Genomic DNA, 24,175 nt, shown 5'->3' on the forward strand with positions numbered 1-24,175 from the left:
AGAGGGGTGGGATAGGGAGGGTGGGAGGGAGACGCAAGAGGGAGGAGATATGGGGATATATGTATATGTATAGCTGATTCACTTTGTTATAAAGCAAACACCACTGTAAACACACCATTGTAAAGCAATTATATTATACTCCAATAAAGATGTTAAAAAAAAAAAAGAATGTTTTAAGAAGAGAATTCCTATTGTTTTGAATCTACAAAGAAACAACTGTTTGCAGAAATGATTACAGGACACCATCAACCATTTTCAGGAGTTGAAGACAAAGAAATTTTTGAGATTTGTCTGGATAATATTCAGCTTTAACTCACTATTGATTTTAACACTCAGCCATCAGACATTTGACCAAAATTGTGATTTGATGGACCCCTATTTCAAGGCAACCTTAGATAACACATTTCCAGCATTTCATCCACGTTCTTCAGTGATGCTCTTTTTCTCACGCCTGAACACAATAAACCATGAGTACCAGGAGTCCACTGAGCCTAAAGAAGTGGTATTCGGGGTACGCCTAGTGGTTTCTATCAGTGTCTCAAATATCACTGTCTCAAAGAACATGCCTATTACCAAATCAGCAATTTTATTTTTATTTTTAGTACATACTAGCAAATAATAGAGGCAAAAAGCAATAAATCTTCAAACAAGTATGCAATGCTCTAAAGAGGGCAACCCTTGGAAACCAGACTTTCAGGTGCAGGGCTACCCATTCCAGGACAGCTAGAAACGTTCACTCATGAGCCTCTGCATTCCAAAGTAGAAGATTTAGGGGTAGCGATACCTAATTTACTAAAGTGCACTTGTTCATAAGCCAACCATGTGAAGACAGATGGAATGCCTCCAACAATCCAAAAGGTGACCATGAAGAAGTGGACTTATTCAGACCACTTCCGGATTGTTCCAGAAAGTCCGTAAGCACCAAGATGACAAACCTTCTAACCATGACAGTTACCCAGAAATGGCCTTGGCTGCCCTAACGAAGGGAGCAAGCTCTCCAGCATAGATGTGTTCACGCAGAAGCCAGAAGGCCATTCACCAGAGACTCCCATGAAGATTTCGTTTCACACAAGCAGTTCACACCAAAGGTGCGATGACCATGATCGCTGACATTTACAGAGTGCTTCCTACCCACGAGGCTCAGCAATGCAGATAAAGCAAGGTTCAAGCCACTCACACAGAACCACAGCTCAAATCTAAGCTGATTCCTGAACCCACGGTCTTAACTGCTAGACTCTTAACACACGAAACCTGTTTGCTTTTTAATCAGCTGCATCAGACCCCACCCATCTCCCCTCTAGTCTCTGCAGCTCGAGGCCTCACAAAAAGCCTGGCCATCAATCAATACTTATTCAAGGGGCGAGCCTGCCCTGCTTTCCGCTTTCCTTGCTTCCTTAACTACAAGTCGCACTTCTGCTCTGGGATGCCAGGAAAATTTCTCCTTCAAGATTCTGGCTCAGACGTTACCTTGCCCTGACCAATCCAAGCCCGAGTTACGGCTGTTTTTCCCTAGATGATGCCAGCATGGTGGAGCCTGCCCTGCCCTCCCACAGACGAGCTACATTTACTAGCCCTCACCCCACCCATATCCTTGCTGTGACCTGTGGCCATGTGACAGAGCTCTGGCAAAAGGAAGGACGGTCAAAGTAACGCGCATGTGCCACTTCTGGCCCACACCTGCAGCCACAGGGGTTCTTTCCTCCCTTGTCTGCTGGAGGACTGGAGCCCTCTAGGTTCTCAAGGTCTGGCTGCCAGACCAGCAGCAGTAACGTCACCTGGGAACCTGTCACACTTGCAAACTCGGACTTAACTGAATCAGAAACTCTGGTCATAGGGCCCAGCAACCTGTGTTTTAACCAGTGTCACAGGGGATGCTCATGCAACCTCACACTTAAGGACCACTGCCCTCAACAAACCAGCCTCAACTGCAATCAGGCGATAAGGCCCCAGGTAGCAGAACAGTGTGTTGGAAGGAACACTGGTCTCTGTAGGACCAGGTGAAGTGGAACTATCCACCAATCTGGACCATTTACATCAAAACTTATGTGAGAACACAAGTAGTCTATTACCTTTAAAGGCCCTGACTTATTGTTGGGACTCCCTGCAGCAGCTTTATCCAAGCTAAGTCCAGCATCTCTCTTCTGACACACCTTTACGTGCTGTGCAGATGTGTCAGTCTTTCTCTTCCCTCTAGACTAGAAGCTCAGGAGCCAGACCAGCTCTCACTCATCTTTGCATCTCTCCAGGGCCTAGAAAACCCCTGGCCTATACCAGGTGCTCGATGAACAACAATACCTACTTACCCTTCTCCATCTTTACTGCCAAAATGGTAATTCGTAATATCTAAAATGATACCAATAAGCCAGCAACTTCCTTTTATAAAAATGTTCTAAAAGTAACAACACTCACTATAGACTAAAACTTTCCAACTCTACGATTCTCAGAATGATGCCAATTTGTCAAAGGTCTGTCTTTGGCACTGCTACTACCTCGTTTCCTTGGGTCCCAGTGTGAGAGAAGCCTCTTAATTCTGATCCAGTCCATCCTCCCCGATATATAACTTATACTAATACACATTTGGTTTTCCCTTGCTGTACCTTGCCCTGCTGCTCACTGTTTACTGTCCAACATAAAGATAGCTTATCTCCTTGCTACCCATGGTACTAGCCTAGCCAGGGCGCTGGTCTGTACTGACATTCTCCTTCATTTTACAAGAGCTGAAAGGTGCATTTACCATACCTGGAGTTAGGGACAAAATGGGCAAAAGCAATTTAATATTTTCGTTATTTTCCAGAGGTTCCTGCTTTCAATAAAATCAATACAAAAAGGAAAACAATCCAAGACCAGCCTTCTGGCACTATTCTAATCTATTTTGTCTTTGCTGAAATGGTCCCAACATCCTTCTGTCTTTAATATTCCGAGCAGGACTTTTTTCTAAATCGACTCACATGTTTCCTACCAAATGCCACATTCCTAACAAAGTTACTGCATCCATCATTTCATGGTCCTATGTGCTAAAACTGAGCCTGTGCCAAAAACCTACTTGGAACAGCATATTTATTTCCCCATTAATTTATATTCCCTATACCTTAAAAAAGAACTCGAACTCTTTAGAAATGAATCCTTCCAATCCATATGGAAAAGTGTAACAAACACCCAAAGATACCGACAATACCCAAAAATTCTGTTCTTTGATTTTGACTAGTTTATCAGAATTTCCATTCAAATCTAACGGAAGGCTGAAGCTCCATGTCGTGACGCCAAATATACCAAGATTTTCCTTTCCTATGTGGCTTTTAAAATATTTTCCAAGAACAAAAGGAGAAGACGTAACTAGTCTCATACTACAGGAAAGCTACAGGGACCGCATAGAAGGATGATAATCTTAGACTGAGGACACTTAGCCATCCCCAAAGATACTAAATACCAGCCAAAGGGTACTTCTACCTTGTCCTCTCGGCTCTACGCAGACACCAAAAATCTTCGTGACTTCTATCCTTGGTAAGCAGCTAACAGGAACAGCTGTGCCAGTCCCAGTATTAGAAAAGGCACCTTAACACTTGCAGTGAAACGCACTGTAGATTAAACTTAAACTCCAAAGCCTGAACAGTTATCACGAGATAAAATATGCTGGCCAAAATTCAACGTACACTTTAAAAACCTGAAAAATTGGTAGGGGCTTATTGGGCAATCAAGACCTTTCCAAGAGACTTTATTCTCTACTAGCTAGACATTTTTTTTTAACATCACACCCATAAGATAGCCTTGACCACTTAGGCCAGTTAATAATTGAAATACTGGATCTGCAAAAAGAACAAAATGATAGCGGTGTGAAAGTCCAACCTTCCCACTTTAATGGGATATTAACTTTCAAGATTATTTCTAAGGTGTGACCCTCTCCAAATGACTAGAACTAGTCAGACAAAATTTAACCTGAAATCCTGCTGGCCAGTTTAAGGACGAAATTACTAAGTGATGAAATATGAGAATTACATCTTCAACAATCCCATGACATGGTTCCCAAGGCTTCTGCAGCCCTGACTGCCCTGCTGTGGTTATAATCGGGTCTGTCAAGGTTCCTCCGACATCTCAGAAGAGCACAGTGCTGTTCAGATTGGAATGACCGCCACCAACTATAACAGAGACTGCTACCTACTTCCTGACAGCCAATGAGCTAAATCTGGCCTAGCTATGTTGTTTGGGCTCAAAAAACAGAAGACTTAAGAAAACTTGAGCCAAAGTTTTAAAAATCACAAATTTTCACCAAAAAAATCCAGAATTCCAGCTTCCCTTGAAAAATCAGCTTTGGTAACCATCAGCAAATGTGAGGGGGGGGCTTTCCTTTTAGCCTGGGCATGGGATTTCCATATGGTCATGCTGTCCATATCTCAAAAAATGGCTGCATCTACATTCATATCCATTCATGTTCCTTGCCCGGCAACCTCTAGACATGTGAATTTGGAATTTATGTTGGCATTAACTACTTCACCTAAGCCATGACCTCATCGGGTAACAACACCTTACAGTAAACAGAAACTCCCATGGTTTATTCATAAAATTTAATCCTGGTCTCAGGCAAGTCTCCTTCTATACAGTTAACTTTGAGAACTTCACTGCAAGTCTTTACATTTATCTTTGAAATTTGATGTTGTTAAATTAGATACATTGAACTCAATCACTATTTATTGTGCACCCAGAGGACGAGCGGTTTTGAAACTAGTGGTTTTGCAAAAGGCAGAGCCTCGGGCTTCCCTGGTGGCGCAGTGGTTGAGAGTCCGCCTGCCAATGCAGGGGACACGGGTTCGAGCCCTGGTCTGGGAAGACCCCACATGCCGCAGAGCAACTAGGCCCGTGAGCCACAACTACTGAGCCTGCGCATCTGGAGCCTGTGCCCCGCAACAAGAGAGGCCGCGACAGTGAGAGGCCCGCGCACCGCGATGAAGAGTGGCTCCCGCTCGCCGCAACTGGAGAAAGCCCTCATGCAGAGACGAAGACCCAACACAGCCAAATAAATAAATAAAAATTACTTTTAAAAAAAAAAGGCAGAGCCTCTCTCTCCAGTTTTAACAAGGTAAGTATCACCTGAATGTCTTTCATATGCTTAGTTTTACCTATAATCTATCTTCAAAAAGAAACTGAAAGGATTCAGAATTTTTTGTTTGTATAAGCTGGGAGCTATTTATTTTAAAATAACATGTAACTGAGTAACTTAAATATGTCTAAAAGTATATATTATCTACAACTCTGACCTTCTACAGATATCTAGTTTGGCACAGAAAACCTCTAAAAACTAAAAAAGTTTCTGTGGGATTATGGATTAAAACAGAAAGTATGTGGCATCTCTGTCCGATGCCGAGACAGGAGCAAGGCAAGCTGGTCAGAGGCCCAGACGTTCACGGAAGAGGGAGGTCCATCTAGTTGGCAACTGGGCTGGCCCCTGGCTTCCTCACTCCACAGGGACACAGGCCGCCCAGGGAGGATCCCTTGATGACACCTGCTGCCGGCCAAAAGCCAGGCTTCCCTGGACTGGCCGGCCGGGGGACAAGGGGGTGGAGGGGTAATATCTGCAAAGAGCCCTTTTGCAGGGCCCCCCCCCCCACAGGGCTGTAAGGACGGCCCTTTGTTCTTTCTGGAGAAAGACAGTTCTGCACTCTGAAGGCTTCTTTTTTTCTGAATAGCTTGATAACAATGCTGATAGAGCTTCTCTTTCCAGTCACCCCTTATCACCCAACAGTGTAATGACAGTGTAATCGTTAGCTGGGGATACTGGTACCTCTCACAGTTATCTTCATTTTCCTTTGAATCATCAGTCACATTCCTCCAAAATTCTTCAATGCTTTGCACATCTCCTTTTAAGTAACCCTCCTGAGGAAAATAAAAGTCAGCCAGAAAGGTTTACACAGCTTCCTTCTAACCCACGGAGATGTACTGTGCAGCCCTTTACGTAAACACTCACAGCAGAGGCACCCCGTAACTCTCGCGGCTGCGCAGCTAGGAAGAAGCACGGCAGTGCCCACACGGAGGGACCGAGTCACAGTGACCTGACCCCGATCTGCGGAGCTCGGCCAGCTGGGGAGCCAAAGGAGCGCCAGAGACAAGGCAGCACCCCATCCAGGGAGGGGACGCCACTGCTGTCCTGACCCCACGACCAGCCTTCCAGCCAGGGAGGGTGTAGGTGCCAATGAAAGACGCTGGAAAAGTGAAGTGTCCCCGGGAAAAGGATCCCCGAGAGCCCCTGGCGCAGGGCTGCTCAGAAGCTGGGCACGGCTACCACCCCGGCCGGGAGCCTCCGCCTGGCCGCCCGGCCAACCCCTCTGGTAGCTGCTGCCTTGAAAAGTGTGAGAACCACTGCATTAAACCGCAGCCACCTTCTCCTCTGTATCCCGCACGGCCAGCACGCTGTCCGGCACACGCCGGACACTCCAATGCCTGCAAGATGCATCACGGCAAACGGGCACTGCAAACCCTGATGCACCCGAGGGGCGTACACACCGTGTCCTCCACAAGCCCTGGAAAAGCAGCTCGGCAGCTGCAATACCCAGCACGGACTGAGCTCCGTGTGCTGGGCCCTCTGCCGGCAGGACCCCTGATGCCAGCCTCAGCCCTGTGGGAGGGGCCCTCACCCGCCCCGGGATACAGACCAGGGACCTGCCGCTTAGGAAAGCGCAGTCATGCCTGGACCGCCCCGCCGATCAGTGATGAGCGGAACTTTAGCGGGTCTGTGCTCCTCACCACGCAAGCCGCTCACTCCGGATGCCCTCCTGCCCACGGCGGTCCTGAGCGCGAGAGAGGCAAACCTGAGTGAGAGGCCCTGTGCCTGAGGAATTTACACCCCGGCAGGGAGGCGCGCGAAGTAAGCAAAAAAAAATGACGTGCTGCAGGTGCCATCAGAGCAGGGAAAGCCGAGGCAATTCCCCCGAGGCCCCGACTGACAAGGGCAAGGGCGGCCAGATCACGCCAACCAGCAGGGGTTCTCGGACCACCACTTCCGAGAGCGAGGAGGGTACACACCCTTGACAGGCAGCTGTGGAAAGGGGCAAAGACCCCCAACGTGTGCCCCTTACCCCCCTCCTGAAAAAGCCAGATCGAGGCGATGCTGGGCTTTTGCTTGGAAGACACAGGAGAGGCTGGGGGAGCCCAGAGCGAAGGACAGAGGTTGAGCAGGACGACTACCTGTCTACCTTCTCTTCGGCTTCTTCTGCAGCGCCAGCCTCACTGCAGAACCGCTGCAGAGGTTCGAGAAACAGCTCCTGGAAGGGGCTCCGCCGGGGATGCCCACAGCCTCAGGCAGCAGCATGTACTTACCTACCGCTTGTGCCCGCGTTAGACGCGCACAGTGGCCCCATGGGGAGTGATGCGCGACTGGAAAGGATGGGGCAGATCTTTAAAAGCTTCATCCAGGAGGCATAAGCTTTAGCGGAGTATCGCAAAATATGGGTTTGCCGACCCAAAGGAGTGTGGAGGGGATTCCAGGCAGAGGAAATAGTTTGATCAAAGGCATGGAGTTAAAAGATAAGAAAACGTATTGGGGGGAACTTAACTGGTTCTGCAGGTCCTTCGGGCAGCAGACCAGGACTGCACTTCCAGCCCGGCCACTGCCACGTGCATGGGGGCTTCTGGCAATTTCCTGCTCCTCTGGGGACAGAGTGTGGGTGTGTGAGGGGTGGCCAAAGTAGGGGCAGGGCCCGAATAACAGAAAAGGAGCTGGCAGCCATATTCGGGAGGTTCTAGGCCTCTCCTGTGGGCCAGGGGTTCCCAGAGGTAAGCAGGCCTGAGAATGGGTGGGGCAGGACCTCTCACAGGGCAGGCCTCTCAGCCCAGAAGGACCCCAAAGTTAGACTTCTGACATTTTCTACACATGAGGTTACACATGCAGTCACTAGAGATACAATGACAGGACTGGAAAGGGACAAGGACATCATTCAACTGAAAACTGGGGGCCACACTGCCTAGTGAGCACTTATGAATTTTATTCTTCCTGTATATTGTGACTATATTGTCAATAGCACAATTACACTGCATGACATTTTGGGGATTACAAGTTAATCGGTTAAATGCAAACATTTAAAAAATGTGTCACACTTTGATAACCTTTTAGTAATGTGGAGAACCTTAAAAAACTGTGGTCAGGTAGCTCTCTACCTCTGATGGTAGGAGAAGGTGGGTAAGAATGAGCCTGCTTAAAAATGTAGGTTCCCTGGCCCTCACTGGGTAGCTCTGGGTAGAGCCTGGGAATATGTAACAACAATCCCACATGATTTTTGATACAAGTGGTCTCACAGCCACACTTGAACAAGCACTGCAAAGGGCAGCAGGGAAGCTGGGAAGAGGTTTAAGCAAGAAGTAACTAATCAGTATTACACAGTTTGCCGCTGGATGTGGCTATTAGTGTGGCAGGCAGAAGCCTGATTATAATGGTTGTGAGAGTGAGCAGAGATTAGCAAGATTCAACTGTTCTTTCAAAACGTGCGACTGAGAAGAAAGAGACAGAATAAGGATGTGCCTTAAGGGCCTGACAAAAGGTTTTTTATTTGTATTCATCACGTAGAGAGATGAGTAACACTCATGTAAAGGACATACCAGTAATCACAATGTCCTGCACGGGATTTCCATGCCCTCCAGACCCACTCTCCCCTTTACTCTGTGCCCCCAAAGTATCAACTTGCCCTCTGAAGGAGGCATCAGCAGGAAAGAGAGGATGGGAGGGAGTGGGGTATTCATCTCCCCTCACCCCCTCCCTCAAGCCCACCGCAGGCTGGATGGGTCCCTCACTGGGGGCCACAGCTGCTCCTGGCAGGAGCCCCTACAGCTCCCCTCGTGGGGTTCTGATCCCCTTAGGGCTCTGCCCTTCCTTCCTCTGGCCCCTCCAGGCCTAGAGGAGCTGGTCCTGGGAGACCACCCTATTCCTTGCTGATTTCCCTAAACCTGCCCGTATCTTAGTAAATGTTTCTTAAAGTCTCCTTGGTTACCTAGTTCAATCTGTCTCCTACCAGAACCCTGCCGGATACATACAACATTAAGCAGAATATAAATGCCAGAACAGTGCCAAATCCAAAATGCTACTGTGGTTCAAATACAACAGCAGTCACATCAGATGGGATTCAGGAAAAGATTCGTCTGCAAGGTGCACTGGATGCGGGCTTGGAAGAACAGTGAGGGTTCTGATAAGCAAAGGAGGGGGGCTCGTCATTGCTGCCTATTCAGATCTCCTGAATCCGAATTCTATCTTTCCACACATCAGCTATCCCTCCCCTTTTCCAAACCCTACACATTTACCAAAGCAGGACCCATGTCATTCGTAAAATCATTAAATGATCACTCTGCTGGGCGCCCTGTTTACAGCTTGTTTTATTTTAAAGAAGTCTTGCCAAGTTCTATCATCGTAGACTCCCACCTGTTAAATCGACAGCAGGCAAAGCTGTGTGTGAGCTGTTTTGATTATTTCCCTGGAAAGTCAGCCCTGATGGGCCACAGTACACAGAGACTAGGGTTATTTGTACCTATCCAGGCAGTAATAACACAGGAAGCATTTTTAAAGCAGGGGACAAAGAACTCTTGAACAGTGAGGAAGCAGAAAAACCACTTTTGACTCCAAATTCAAAACGAGATTTTAATCCTAGTTTAATCACTGCGTGGGGAATAGGACTGAACCTGAGCCTGATATTTCCCTTCCTAAAAAGGAAGTCCTAGAGATTTAAAATGGAATATATGTGAACAGATGTTAACTTCCCAAAAGAAAAACAGAAGACAAATTCCAAATATTTCATAATTTGTAAAGAAGGAAGGAACGTGCAGCAGGTGTATACTAGGAGCCAGGTACTTTACACAGATTATGTATTTTAATCTCCACAATAATCTACAAAGAGCTACTATTTATCATCTTTATTTTATAGGTGAGGAAACTGGGCCTTAAAGAAATATACAGTAATTTGCCAACGAGCACAAGGCTGGCAGAATCTGGTTCCAAGCCAGTCATCACCACGGCATGACTACTTCCTACCCATGAAGGGAAACAGACACAGGGAAACCGACACGGACTACAATTTAGGGCACGCGGTCCTTTGCCTCACTGCCTCAGATTAACCACAGAGGCGGTTTCAACTTCAAAATTTATTAGTCCATTTTCCTCCCCTGAGTTCATATTTATATTCCCTCCAACTCAGTCCAAAAAGAATTTGAGGCAGCTTGAGGAAACAAACACAGAATCATAGAATTTTAAAACTAAGTGCAACACACATTTTACACAGGGGGAAACTCATTTATGTAAAGTGACATTTCTAAAATTAGTTAACTGACAGGGCCCAAAATACAGATTCAAGATTCTCAGGCCCATATGCCTTCCTGATGAAAAGGAATCTTCCACAGCAGATTGCCTCAGTATGGCAGGGCTCTCAGGATGAAGGCTGAGGCTCATTACGGGCGTAAAAGTAGACAGGAGCGACAAATGAGTTAAATATTTATGTCCAAAACCTAAAGCATTCAAATGGCAACTTTAAAATAAAATAGACCTTTGATTTGCTTGTTTTGTTGCCATTCACCTTCTTCTCCTAAAAGTCAGCATCTTCAAAAGGCTCAAAACTGAGAACGTCATTTATTTCTTCATCTACAAAATGGGGTTCATCACAGCACAGAACTGTCAGGGGATTAAAGCAGTTAATGTTCTAAACTATTCTTTTCCCTAATATATTATTTCACTTCATTGGTTGTTTACATGGCATGGGGCGGGGGAGAATATACAGCAACCCGTCAATCAACAAAATGACCAAAAAGAAGGAAACGAGGATTCTCTCTCTGTACACACATGGCTTTCCCCACTCCAGCCATCACCACCAGCACTTCAGTGTTGGGAAAGCTCTTCCTCTCCACCCCGTCCTCCAAAAATACACTGGCAACCTGCATCTAAAACATGGATCTGTCAAAATGATTTGCCACGTGTTCAGAATAGAAATTGAAATGGACCTTTTACTCAAATGCTTAATACCATATGTACATACGTACCTGAAGCTAACACACTTCAGGACTTGAATTTTATCTGACTTCATAAGGTGTTGTGAGGACGCAGGAAAATAATATAACGCATGTGAAAGAGATTTGAAAACTGTAAGATGTTACCCGTGATAACTATTACCTGACTTGGCAGGATTGGTTACAACAGCTGGTCCTTCTTCCTCCCCCCCCCCAAACCTTTCCAAATATCTCGAGTCTCCCTCTTGCCCCCTCTCCCCGCCCCAAAAAGTTCAGCACGTCATCTCTAAAACAAGGACCCTGTCCCCAAACAGGACTGTTCGATGAGGTCAGTCTCATCCCTCACTGGCTGTCGGCCAAGTATGCCATCCTGGACATCACATCACCAGGGAATCTTACTCCAATTTCATAGTAATTACAGCATCAAGGGAAATATGGAAAGAAAAATGGTTTAAACGGAAAGGAAAGGAAGGGTAAAGAGAGGGAGGAAGAAGAGGGCTAGAGAGCCCCTCAGTCTGATAACTCAGAAGTGGGGTAAGTCAAATGCAATAGAACATATATGTTCAGGTTAAAAAATAAAAACAAAAAGACCTCTTAAAAATAATAGGTTGATCTGGACACAATTATTCTCCCTTGTTTGGTATTCATGTTGGAGTTTTTTAAAAAGTCACCACATAGCCAACTAATAAAGAATACGATTCTGTTCAATGACATCTGATGTCTTCTCGATAGCACGTTTGGCCCGTGTCTCTCCCTCAGTCCAAATCCCCCCAGATATTCCTTTAATGATAACTAACCGCTCTAGAAATAAAGTCGCCTGGAATGCAAGGCCTAGAAAGGGGAAACATCAGATGCTAAACATTTCCCATCTTAAAGCATCATCGAACCTCACTAAATACCAGATTTTATATTTTTATTTAAATGTAAGACCTACTGAACAAATACTACGGTTACCTCAAGGTCACTCCAGAATTCTCAGAAAAGATGAAAGAATCCAGGAGCCTAAGGCAGGCAAGATCTTTTGTCCCTGTTCCTTGCCTGGTCTTTACTGCAACATATTTCCTCCTTTCTCTCCTACCTGACCCTGCAACCTGCATTCGTCTATTCCATACATACCAGTACTTTCTATCATTTCATGAATTCCACACTCACTCTAGTAAAAAAGTTTAACTATTTTCTGGCTCTAAGGTCCTTCTCTTCCTCTGACATCAAGTAAATGCTTTTATAATTTCCTAAATTTTCAAAACACTGTTAATTAGCGCATACCAAATTAACACACTAACAAGTTATATTTTTACACTTTTCATTTCCTGATTTGTCTTTTTCCTGTTGAATCACACTATTTGATTACAACTAATTCTTAGGCTTTCTCTCAACTGGGACCCAGTTATTTACATGTTACCAAAATTCATTTCTATTTTGCTCAACTTCAAAATAATGGCTCAGTGACTACTTATTCATCCAATTTTACTAAATGAGTTTTCAGTTATTCCAAGTGCTTTATCAGCAAAAAAGTCAATTCTTTGGTGCTTCAGAGAAACAGTTTATTACTACCATAAAAAGTTAAGGCTTGTGTGGTATTAATCTAATATTCTTAAGACTTGCTAAGAGAAAACAACCCAAAATACAAGTGGCTATGCAAATTCAGAACGGTCTCAAGAGAACAAAGGTGTCCAAGGTACCAAATCAAAACCTGTAGATAATAAAGGAGGAAAGTCAAAATTTTAAGTCCTGTCCCCTTCCCTTGATTCTCCTGCTTATGTCAGCACTAAAAAGAACTTGCTCTGGATTGCTGAGATTTTTTAATGAGGTTATTATATTAAATCACTTTGAAAGGCACAGGCATTATATAAATTAGAAGGCATGAGCACAGTAGAGAAGATATTTCATCGTGATAGGGAGAGAGAAAATGAAACAGAGAGAAAGAGGGAGAAAGAGAGCATAATCTTGTTCCCTAAAATAAGTGAAAAGCTATAGGCCTATCTCTCTTGCTCTCATTGGCAAAACAATTTTTAAACAGATACCTACCCTGCATTTGCTGATACCCTGGCAGCAACCTACTTAAGTCAAGGAGGGTTGTAATACACTAAAAGGCCATACACTGTGCTTCACTTCAGAAAAGTGAGAATTCTCCACAGGGCTGAGAAGACGAAAAACCATAAGTTCTGATCAGTTTATTAATTAACAGAGAAGACTACTTTCTTATAGTATGCAATTAATTTCACTAGTGGCACTTTAATCTATTAACAAGATTCACATTATAACTGTAGTTCAAGATGTATGGGGGATAGGTATTTACTAAGAACCAACAGCTATTACTGAACTATAAGTAAGGAATTCAGATCTGAACAGAGGTAGAATTTTTTTATACTCATTGAACATACTTCTATTTTACTTTTTAAAACACTGAAGCACAAAGCACTTAGTGTCATAACGTTAGACACAGGGGTCGTTTCCCATCTTGCTGCTATGAAACGGAGTCTGGACACAGAGGAATCCAGTATTATAAATGAAATCCCTGATGACATCAATGACAGCAACACATTCGGGAGGACAGTGAACCCGGATCCCTTAGAAAGTGCAAACACTTCTAGATCAAGTCCACTTGAAATAATTTTAAGCAAAATTTTCAGTGCACTACCTCTAGCCTGGGGCTAAAGCAATTATCTCTGCCCCACCAACTACCCTAAATGTCACTCTGACAAATACTCCCAAACTTTCTTTTCTGAATAAAAATGGCGCTGCTTTTCCCACACAATCCTGTTTATACCTCAGTAACCCTTAGGCCCTTCATGCAAACTCAGAGTGAGCACTTAAATGTCACTCTTCCCTGTACTGTGTCAAATGCTTTTTTGGGGGGGGCGGGGGCGGAGGTGTTTCCATCTACAAGGTTGCCACTTTCTCCGCTAGACACCCTGGGATCATTAACTCACTTTGCCTTTTCTTCCTAACCCCTGCCTGCCTTGCCCCAAACTGTTGCCTCTCTCTCTTGAATACGCCGCACTTCCACGCAAACTGTCCCAAAGAGCCGGTCGCCGACCCCTGAGCTGGCCTCCTCCACGCCACACACGTCGTGTCCAGCGCACCCTCCACCTAGGCACGTCCATCCTTTCCCCGTGGAGTATCGGGTGCCACGCGCGCAGGGCACAGACACCCCGGTTCCCCCAAAGCACAGCCTTTCCACGCACTGTCTACACCCGTGCCCACACGCCCTGCAACCGGCTTCGGGACTCCGATCGCCGACTACGCGGTGCACGCACGCCCCGGGTCGGGCGCTGCTGTGGCAGGGAGCAGGGCCAAGCATGCACGCGCGCACGTCGGTGCCCGGAGCCCCCCCGGGCTGCCCGGGCGGGGTGGGGGCTGGGTGGGCAGCTGGGGGGGGGGGGCAGCGGGCGCCAGGCGGCGGGCGGACAATAACAAGCGGGTCGCCTCCTCCCTTCGCCCCCGCCCCAGCCCGCGCCCCGGGTCCCGGGTCCCGGGTCCCGGCTTCCGCGCGGATGGCACACGGCCGCGGAGGGGGCGGCGAGGGCGCGGTGCCAGCGGGGCCGCCTCGGGTACCTGGTCGATGGGCAGCTGCACGGCGTTGCTGAGGGGCTGCAGCAGGGTGGAGCCCGTGGTGCTGGTGGTGGCCATGGCCTGCCTGGCGCTCCGGCCGCCCGCGCCGCTCGCCCGCGACTGAGCCGGGCGACGCCGAAGACGGGGAAGCAACCGGCGCGCCTGCCCCCTGGCCGCCCGCGGTCGGAGCGCGCGGGGCGGGGCCGGGGAGGGGCCGGGGGCGGTGACCCGCTCGGCCCTCCTTCCGCGCCCCCGCGCCCCCGCCGCGCCCCCGCGTCCCCGCGTCCCCGCCCGCGCCCCCGATTGCCCGCGCCCGCCCCGCCCCCTGACTTCCAGCAGCTTCCAGCCGCCCCCTCCCCACCTCGCGCGCCCCCGCGCCAGACAGCCCCGCGGCCCAATCGCGGAGCGGCGCCCCGACGCCCGCAGCCAATCAGAGGGCGCTGGCCGCGCTCCGCCCCCATCCCAGGCCCCGGCCCGGGGGACGAGGGGCTGTCTGGCTACAGTGGGCGGGCGGCTCGCGGGGATCGCTCTCCGGTGCCAGCGGGGAGCTCTCCGCCTCCTCATCCCCTTATTCCTCCTCCCTGCCCGAGGTCGGCGGCCAGCCCACCCCTCTCTAGGAGGAACGGTGGACGACAAAGGGGAACGGGTTGGCTGCCAGACGAACGGGCGACGTGCGGGGCGCCGTCGAGCCAGCGCTGGGGGAAGTTGGGAACAAAGCTGGGGGCCGGGAGGAGGAGGGCAACAAACCAAAAAAGTGACCTAGATAAGAAGTCCCTTTGTCTTCAGGATTGCTGTGGAAAAGCGCAAACTTGAGTCCAGTTCCGGTTGTGTGTGCCTTTCGGTCACCCTCAAGCCCACCTGGGCCTGGCGGGCTGCGACCGGTCCAGTTCGACGCCGCGATGGCGCCCCGCCCCAGGGAGGGAGGCAGTTCTCACCTGTGCCTGCGGCGTGTGTGTGTGTGTGTGTGTGTGTGTGTGTGTGTGTGTGTGCGCGCGCGCGCTTACCTGCCCGGCCTCTGCCGTCTTCCTCAGAACGAAGGCTCTTTCTCAGCATCTCGTCACCCCTGAGTCGCCAGCTCCCCCGGACTCTTCCATTGTGCTGTTTCCACGTACCTGCGGTGTGTGGTGGTGTGTGTGTTATGTGTATGTCACATCTATTTGTCGGAACTCCGTGAAAATAAGCCACTTGAGTTCCTTGAAAATGCAAGCGTCGACTTTGTGGAGAAGATTTCAGACGAGGAGGAATGCTGGAGGAGAGCATCAGGAGAGCTCAAAATTCAAGGAGTTAAGAGTGTGAAATTTTTGGTAGAAATAACTAATGGTTAATGAGAGTTCAACCGCATGCTTTAATTGCTGCGTTAAAAGTATGATAAATCATTTAATCCCCACACCAACCACATGAGGGTGGTACTGCTACCACCCTCAACCAAAGAAACTGAGTCACAGAGAAGTAACTTGCCCAAGAGAGCACAGCTAATAAATAGAGACAGGATTGGGATCCAAGATACGTGCCTTCAGGGTTTTTCTTAATTGCTAGGCCCTCTTCTTCCTCACACTTAAACCCAGTCCAGAAATTTTCATCAGCTGTCAGGTGTGCCATTTACTTGATAACTACTGTAGAGTCTTGGATGATGAGACAGCACAGATTTATATACATGAGCTTCAGTAAATCACTCTCCTGGAACTTAGTTGTCTCTCTGAAAAGGAGGTGGTTGAACTAATTGGTTCAATTCCTTCCTGCCCAACTTTCTTTGTTTGGTTAACTTAATCCTAACAACCAAACTGGATGAGGGATAGAAGGAAGAATCAAAAAGGCAGGACCTTCATTCTCCTTGGGGTAGTGATTCAGAGGGAGTTGTAATCAATTAGAGACCAAACCTGCTCAATCGGCTGCTCATTCAAACATATTATCCCCCAAATCTGGAGCCCTCTATTAACCTCAGAAAAAAATTTTTTTTCCTTTCCTCCACTTTGGAGAAGTGTAGAGAAAGCATGCAGGTGGCTGAGCATACAAACTGAAGGAAAACTTGAAATACCATTTTAAAAACTTAAAAAGTGAGTGTTGGGAACATACTGCAATCTAAAGTAGCATAAAGATACAATCTCAGGTCTAGAACAAATAATGTCTACGAAAAGGAGTTTCCTTAGACTGAATTTTTATTTTAGTAGGACTTGACAGAACAGTTCTCTATTTGGGGTAACTACATGAAATTACTTTAATGTCTACAATGGGGAGGATATTAGCCATCTGGAAAATTTAGCTGTGTCAGAGTTGTAAAGGTATAGGTAAAATATAGTGTAGTATTAATAACTTAGATTTTGGAGTCACACAGACCTAGATTTTCGGCTGTCTCTGCCTTTTATTAGCTACCAGATCTTGGGCAAGTTACTTAACCTTGCTAAGCCTCAGTTTCCTCGTGTGTAAGAATGAGCATAATAATAGCACCAACTCTGTGTTATGAGGTTATAAAAGCTTACCTAAGTGAAGAACTCAGAACTGTGCTTTGTATATGGTAAGACTGAAGAAATATTAATTACCATCCAAGAAATGTAATGTGATTCTGAAAATGGAAACTATTTTTCTCATATTAAAAGTACTACATCTTCATGTTTTTAATGAAGAAAATGAGGCCCATATTTTAAGCTAATAGCTCAGTGATGATAGCATAAATTTGATGCAGGCCTTCTGACCAATAACTGCTAATTAGACCTGAAGCTCTTAAACTGTGATGAAGGGGGAAAGAACTGAATTAATTATATACGATGCCTCACTGTCCTACCACAGATAACATTCATCCTATAAAAATGATTCTCACGTACTTGATTCTTAAAAACAAACATTTACTGAGTGCTTGCTATATTCAAGAACTGTGGGGCAGGGCGTGCTGTAACGAGTAAATGATGCTTATAATCAAAAAAAGAAACAGTCATATGTATACACAAAACAGAGAGTGAGGTGTTACAAGTACCAAGTAAGATCCTCTTCTTAATGTTAAAATCAAAAGAAAGCATCCAGGAGAAAAAAACTTGGCTGGAAGTCAAAAGACCTGAACTTTAGTCCTGACTTTTTTTTTTTTTAATTGAAACATAGTTGATTTACAATGTTGTGTTAGTTTCAGGTGTACAGCAAAATGACTCAGTTACACATGTGTATATATGAATATATATATTCTTTTTTTTACATTCTCTTCCATTATAGGTTATTACAAGATACTGGGTATAGTTCCCTGTGCTATATAGTAGGTCCTTGCTGGTTATCTATTGTATATATATTAGTGTGTATATTTTAATCCCAAACTTATAATCCTGACTTTTCCACCAAATAGCTGTGAACTTGAGAAATCTTCTTAACTTTTCTGTGCCTTAAATTTCTCATTGTTATTATTATTATTATTATTATTATTATTTTGGCTGTGCTGGGTCTTAGTTGGGGCATGCAGGATCTTTAGTTGCAGCATGTGGGGTCTTAGTTGTGGCATGAGGGATCTAGTTTCCTGACCAGGGATCGAACCCGGGCCCCCTGCATTGGGAGCATGGAGTCTTAACCACTGGACCACCAGGGAAGTCCCCTCTTTGGTAAATATGGATAATGATAGCTTTTCATTCTGCCTCACAGAAGTATCACTATGAGCATGAAATTAATAATAAGCTAAATTATTTTTAAAGGTATTAGCAATATTAGTATTAGAAATAATAATGAGCAGGAAAAAGCTTCCAATATAGCAACCACATTTTAACAAGAGTTACTAACTTAGACCAAATGGTAAGAGCACTAAGCAGCGTTCACATATAATTAAATGACTATCTACCGGTGTTCTCATCCTGCCTACATAGGTCTGCCCCCCGAATTGGCTATGGTAATTAAAGATTGCTAAAATGAAGATTTCCCTTCCCAACTTATTTTTAATTTTGAATAAACCACTCAGAAGAAATGAATAATCTACCAAGCTGCTTTTGTTTCATAAAAATGGTATGTGTCATGAAATGAGTCCCCAAGGCAATTATCTTGCCTATTCTATGCCCTCATATAATATCTTGGGATAACTTTGATGAGGGGCATTGGACCATTCACATAATAAAAGCCCCAGGTAACTGGCTGACATCTTTAAGCACTTACAAGCTAACCCTAGCCTGAGACCAAAAAATGAAATTCAGAAAGCACCCTTGGGACTTCCCTGGTGGCGCAGTGGTTAAGAATCTGCCTGCCAGTGCAGGGGACATGGGTTCGAGCCCTGGTCCAGGAAGATCCCACATGCCGTGGAGCAACTAAGCCCGTGTGCCACTACTGAGCCTGTGCTCTAGGGCCCGTGTGCCACAACTACCGAGCCCGCGTGCCACAACTACTGAAGCCCGCGTGCCTAGAGCCCGTGCTCCGCAACAAGAGAAGCCACTGCATTGAGAAGCCTGCGCACCGCAATGAAGAGTAGCCCCCGCTCGCCGCAACTAGAGAAAGCCCGCGCACAGCAACGAAGACTCAATGCAAACACCCTTTAAGACAGGGGTCCCCAACCCCCGGGCCACGGACCACTACCAGGCCACGGCCTATTAGGAGCCAGGCCACACGGTAGGAGGTGAGCGGCGGGCAAGCAAGAGAAGCTTCATCGGCCGCTCGCCATCACTCGTGTTACCGCCTGTACCATTCCCCCACCCCACCCCATGGTCTGTGGAAAATTTGTCTTCCATGAAACCGGTCCCTGGTGCCAAAAAGGTTGGGGACTGCTGCTTTAATGTGTAAGCACATAATGTGCTTCAGTTAGGACATCAAGCGTAACAAACACAGGAAACAGTAGAGATAGGAGACCTGCCTAGAGCCATTGAAGTCCTGGCTCTGCTGTTTTCTGGCTCTAAGGCTGACCTGTAACAACAAACAAACCACTTATCTTCAGTTTCATTGTCTATACATTAGGAGATTAAAAAACTAAATAATTTCAATGGTTCCTTCTTCCTCTAAAATTATGATTCCCAAGAATTTCTAGAATATCTTTCTGTCTCTCTGGGCCATTCAGTCTAGGTTTGCCTAAGAGATACAAACAAAACTAATTATTATTAATCAATTTGAGAACTGCATTGCTTTCCAGTTGCTCCACTGGTTTCAGAACAACCTGTAATGTATTACATCTCTAATCAACTTTCTTCTCGAAAATATCTATTATTCTCAGTGATCTGTGATGATTTCTGTGTTGTATCTGTGCATCTTGGGGAAATATTTCATTTTCCTCATAGATTTATTTAGCTTTTCCACCTTTGTATAAACGAGTCAAGTCGCAAAAAAAAATCCCCTTAGCGCTTATTTATTGTAAGTACACCATCTGAAACCCTCTGATCCTTAGGCATAGAAAAACAAAGTACAAACTCTCACGCTTCCCCATGCTTGCATAATGGCATTTGTGTCCAAATTATGAAACATCTTAAATGTAAGTCAAAATACCCACCGCAGATTTCATCATAATCACCATCACCACTAGTCACGCTATTGCGTCTACTTAGGTGACCACAGGGGTAAGAAGATCTCATTTTCTCGGTTCTGCCTAATAGTTCAGGTTATTTTGATTTATCTATAATTATAAGAAGTTTATCTAGAATTATTAAATATATTGACATCTCACTGCTCTTCCAAATAGTCTAGTCTGGCTGCTAGGGGAGGAGCTAGACCCTCACCTCTTCTGTTGCCGGCTCTGGAACAAAGAGAAAGCCTTCAGTGAGTCTCCAGCCCACCAAAGAATTCTGCGTTGTCCCTCAGAAGCCCATCACTTTCAGCAAATTTCCCTCTTCATGAGTAAATGTGTCAAAAACGTATTTTGTTGTAGATATTTTCTGCTTAGACCCTTCCCATATTACTGTCATTTTTCAGATGCTGGGTTTTGCTTCACAAATTGCAATACCAATGCTAGAGCCCTAAACAGTGAAGAATTAGGAATAAGAATTGCCTCTGCATGTAAAGTCTGTGGTTGCCACATCTAACCCACTTCCCTTGTCAAAGGACTTGCTGTCCTGGACAGGTTACTCTTTTGGTTAAACATGAGGTACCTGCTAAGGAAGGTCCTTATAAAGATCATGATTTCAATTTCATCAAATATCTTTTATTTTCCATTTGAAAGCCAATAGTTATTCTCTCTTATTTGGGTTTTTGTATGTAAATTCTGACCCAGGCTTAAAATACTGTATATCACAGGACAGTTCTTATGAAAATCACAACACATTGAAATTAAGGGGAAGGGCTTCCCTGGTGGCGCAGTGGTTAAGAATCCGCCTGCCAACGCAGGGGACCTGGGTTCGAACCCTGGTCCGGGAAGATCCCACATGCCACGGAGCAACTAAGCCCGAGCACCACAACTACTGAGCCTGCGCTCTAGAGCCCGCGAGCCACAACTACTGAAGCCCGCGCACCTAGAGCCCGTGCTCTGCAACAAGAGGAGCCACCGCAATGAGAAGCCAGCGCACCACTACGAAGAGTAGCCCCCGCTCACTGCAACTAGAGAAATCCCGTGCACAGCAACGAAGACCCAATGCAGCCAAAAATAAATAAATAAAAATTAAATTTTTTAAAATAAATTAATTAATTAAATTAAATTAAGGAGAAAACTGTAATGAAAGAGGTACCAAATGTTCCCAAGTTAGTTTAAACCAATTGTATTACTAAATTTATAAATAATGTGTTGCCACTTCCAGAATGAGAGTGCAGATCGGGTGGAAATAACCTCCAGTGGAAGCCCCTTTCTTAGATTCTTCATTTGCAATATTATCCCTAATTTTGTTGAGGCATTGGGAAGGTAGGATTATAGAAAGTACCAGGTAAAGAAGTTGGGCCCTGGAACCAGATTGCCTGAGTTTGAAGCCTACTTATGACTTAATTGATTTGGGGCAAGTTTTTTAACTTGGGCCAATCTTCTCATCTATAAAATGGGAATAATAATGATTTGTGCCATTCAAATAAGTTAATACACATAAAGTACTTAATGCTTGTAACATTGTAAGCTCTTAATAAATATTAGCCTTCATCACCTCCATCATCATGATCATCGTCCTCACCATTATTATTATAGGAATTGCTGGTCTTACAGTATATGGTCACATTTACCATGGGTACTATATACAGAGTAGAAGTGTAGTTTAGCAACAAAGGCTGGTTTAGCTTCTTCCTCCAAATTGAGGGCAGGGGGTGAGGGGGCACCAAGGGCTAAGATTTGGAGTATAAAGAGTACATTAACTTAAATGATTTATGACAGTCCTGGCCTATCTCACCTGAAAGCATTAACAGAGCTTTATATTTACAAAAATAAATGACAGCTAGGTTTAAACTTTTACATCTTCTTAGATGCTGGAATATATTATGGTAAGTTACATTATTTTGTTTTTTAACTGTCAGTATCTATTCTGAGCCTTTACAACCTACACAGTAGGAAAAGGATGAAAAAAAAAAGACAAATGGTAATTTATATAAGAATTTCACGGGTAAGAACTAAGCAAATGAATGTATAATTTATAATTTGGCATATTACTTTGTGACACATTTAAAAATGATTACTCTGATTGATGATTTGAAAATTCCAGGTAGCATTAGACTCCATCCTTCCATACAGTATTTCTTTGAATACCGTCTCTGAATCCACAAATATTTATCTTTTTCTGGTTAGCATCCAGCTGGTAACCAATGAAATGATCTTACATTATTCTAGGATGGGAGCCAGGAACTTGATCTTATTGCATAAAGCTATTCCATTCCTCCTTGTATAAAATATATTCACCTACTGGTCCCTAGATATTTAGCTGAGAGAGCACTTAAAATTGTTCCCTTTGGAGTTGCTTGGGTGTCACTGAGAAATAAACGAATAATAAAACCAACCCCAGTATGTCTGACACAACCCAACAAGTCAGTGTGTCTCCGTGCCTTCCACAGGACCACCTTAATCAGAATCACCCAGGACATTTGTTTAAAATCCAGATTCCTGTACCATACCAAACACATAAAGAATCAGAGTTTTTTTTAAAAAAAAGAAGAAGACGAAGAATCGTAATTTCTAGGTCAAGGCGCTGGAGTCTGCATTTTACCAATGTGCAATTCTTACGCATATACTAAAGTTTAAGAAGTGTTTCCCTATTAACATACCTCTGAGCTTGTTCACTGTATCTAATCAGTTTCCCCCAACGTGGATTAACTGGGCAAATATAAAAGAGGCCTAGCACTGAGGGACATGATCTACACCCAGGGCAAGCAGCTGAATCACCCCAGCATCAAGGGACAGATATTTTGATCATTGATGTTTTCTATTGAAACACTTGTAATGAAGAGGGGAAATGATGGAAAAATCTGCACATAATGAGGTATGGGGAAGTCATTCCAGCTTATACATGGTTTAACTTACACTTTACTGACCAAAGTGGTCTGTTTTGTGGCCTTTCAGACATGCATTGTACATCTGCTTTGGTCATTGAGGAGGAGAATGCATTTGAAAGTCAAAATGAAATGCTGAGTACATTCTAGTTAATTGCATATGTGCAATAAAGATAAAGATATCAATATTCCTCTGTATTTCTGTGTTTTCTTACAAATATCAAAAATCTGCCAACTATGAGATTCTGCGTTTGAGAGCCAGCATTGGCCAATGCACCATTCAAATGATAGAGAACTAGGACCAGGAAGAGAATTTGGAAATCAAATGGAATTCATTTACCACAGTGTTCAGTTTTTAAGAGCCTCATCTAGATCAAGACCTATAAGCAATATGCATACGTAAAGTCTTTGCCAAGGAATAGTATATCTAAGGTCTTCTATGGAAAAAAAAAAAAAGTAATTATAGACAAATATTAACAAGACCATCCAGGGAGAAAATGAATAAAGGAGCAGTTAAGACATCTTAGAACAATGCAGACTTTTTTTTCCTCGGGCTTCTAGTTTTTGAATTTCATTTTTATTTTTTGTAAAGTAATACATGTACAAGTTTTAAAAAAATCAAATAGCACTGTGGTCAACAAAAAAGGAAAGTCCCCGGTCCCACATCTCCCCACTCCTGTTTTGCTTCCCATAGCCAACATTTTCAACTCTTATAACTGTCTCTATTTGTATTGTCCTCTACATTTTCTTTAAAATAAAGTTTATACTGCTATTTCAAGGCTTTCTCATTTTAAACATTATACATTGACTACTTTACTATGCCTGGTGAGAATACAGCTCTTTTCCCATCCTCCTTCCAACCCTATCCTCCCAATATAATTGTATCACTCCTTTGGGTTAAGTAAATAGTCAGAGTTTCCATTATTATGACCTCAAAAATATTGTCCAAAGGTAAGTCGCATATATACTATGATTATGTTTCCATTTCTCTACTACTTTGTATTTTTCCTAGAGTTAACATTTGGCTTTTCATTTTCTTCAGTTTTTCATGTACCTATCACTAATTCATCTCTAAATCCCACCACACAACTCTAAAACTCTTTTATCACCACGATAATATGCATTGTATAATCTATCAGTTTTATGTTTTTGCAGGTGTCTTGGAACCCTACTTCCTCCTGATCTGTTCTGGATTGTCTGCTCTCTAAACTCTAAAGCAAGCCTTCAGTGTAGGGTTTATTTTTTGGGGGGGTGCGGGTTTAGGGTGTCATGGAAGGACCCCTTTCACTTCTCTCCTACATTGGAGCGCAGGGATGTTGCACAG

At 44.8% G+C, this 24,175-nt stretch overlaps 1 protein-coding gene across 1 annotated transcript in view; it reads right to left on the bottom strand.

Moving 5' to 3' along the window:
- The window catches only part of MBOAT2 (membrane bound O-acyltransferase domain containing 2), a 112,456-nt gene extending 97,677 nt beyond the window's left edge, over positions 1-14,779 (bottom strand). The window contains exon 1 of the mRNA XM_061211079.1: positions 14,524-14,779. Within this exon, the coding sequence (XP_061067062.1) occupies positions 14,524-14,598 (75 nt within the window). The 5' untranslated portion in view covers positions 14,599-14,779. The remainder of the gene's footprint in view (positions 1-14,523) is intronic.
- Positions 14,780-24,175: the final 9,396 nt, after the last annotated feature.

The sequence above is a fragment of the Eubalaena glacialis genome, chromosome 14, assembly GCF_028564815.1.
Source record: "Eubalaena glacialis isolate mEubGla1 chromosome 14, mEubGla1.1.hap2.+ XY, whole genome shotgun sequence".
NCBI lineage: Eukaryota > Metazoa > Chordata > Mammalia > Artiodactyla > Balaenidae > Eubalaena > Eubalaena glacialis.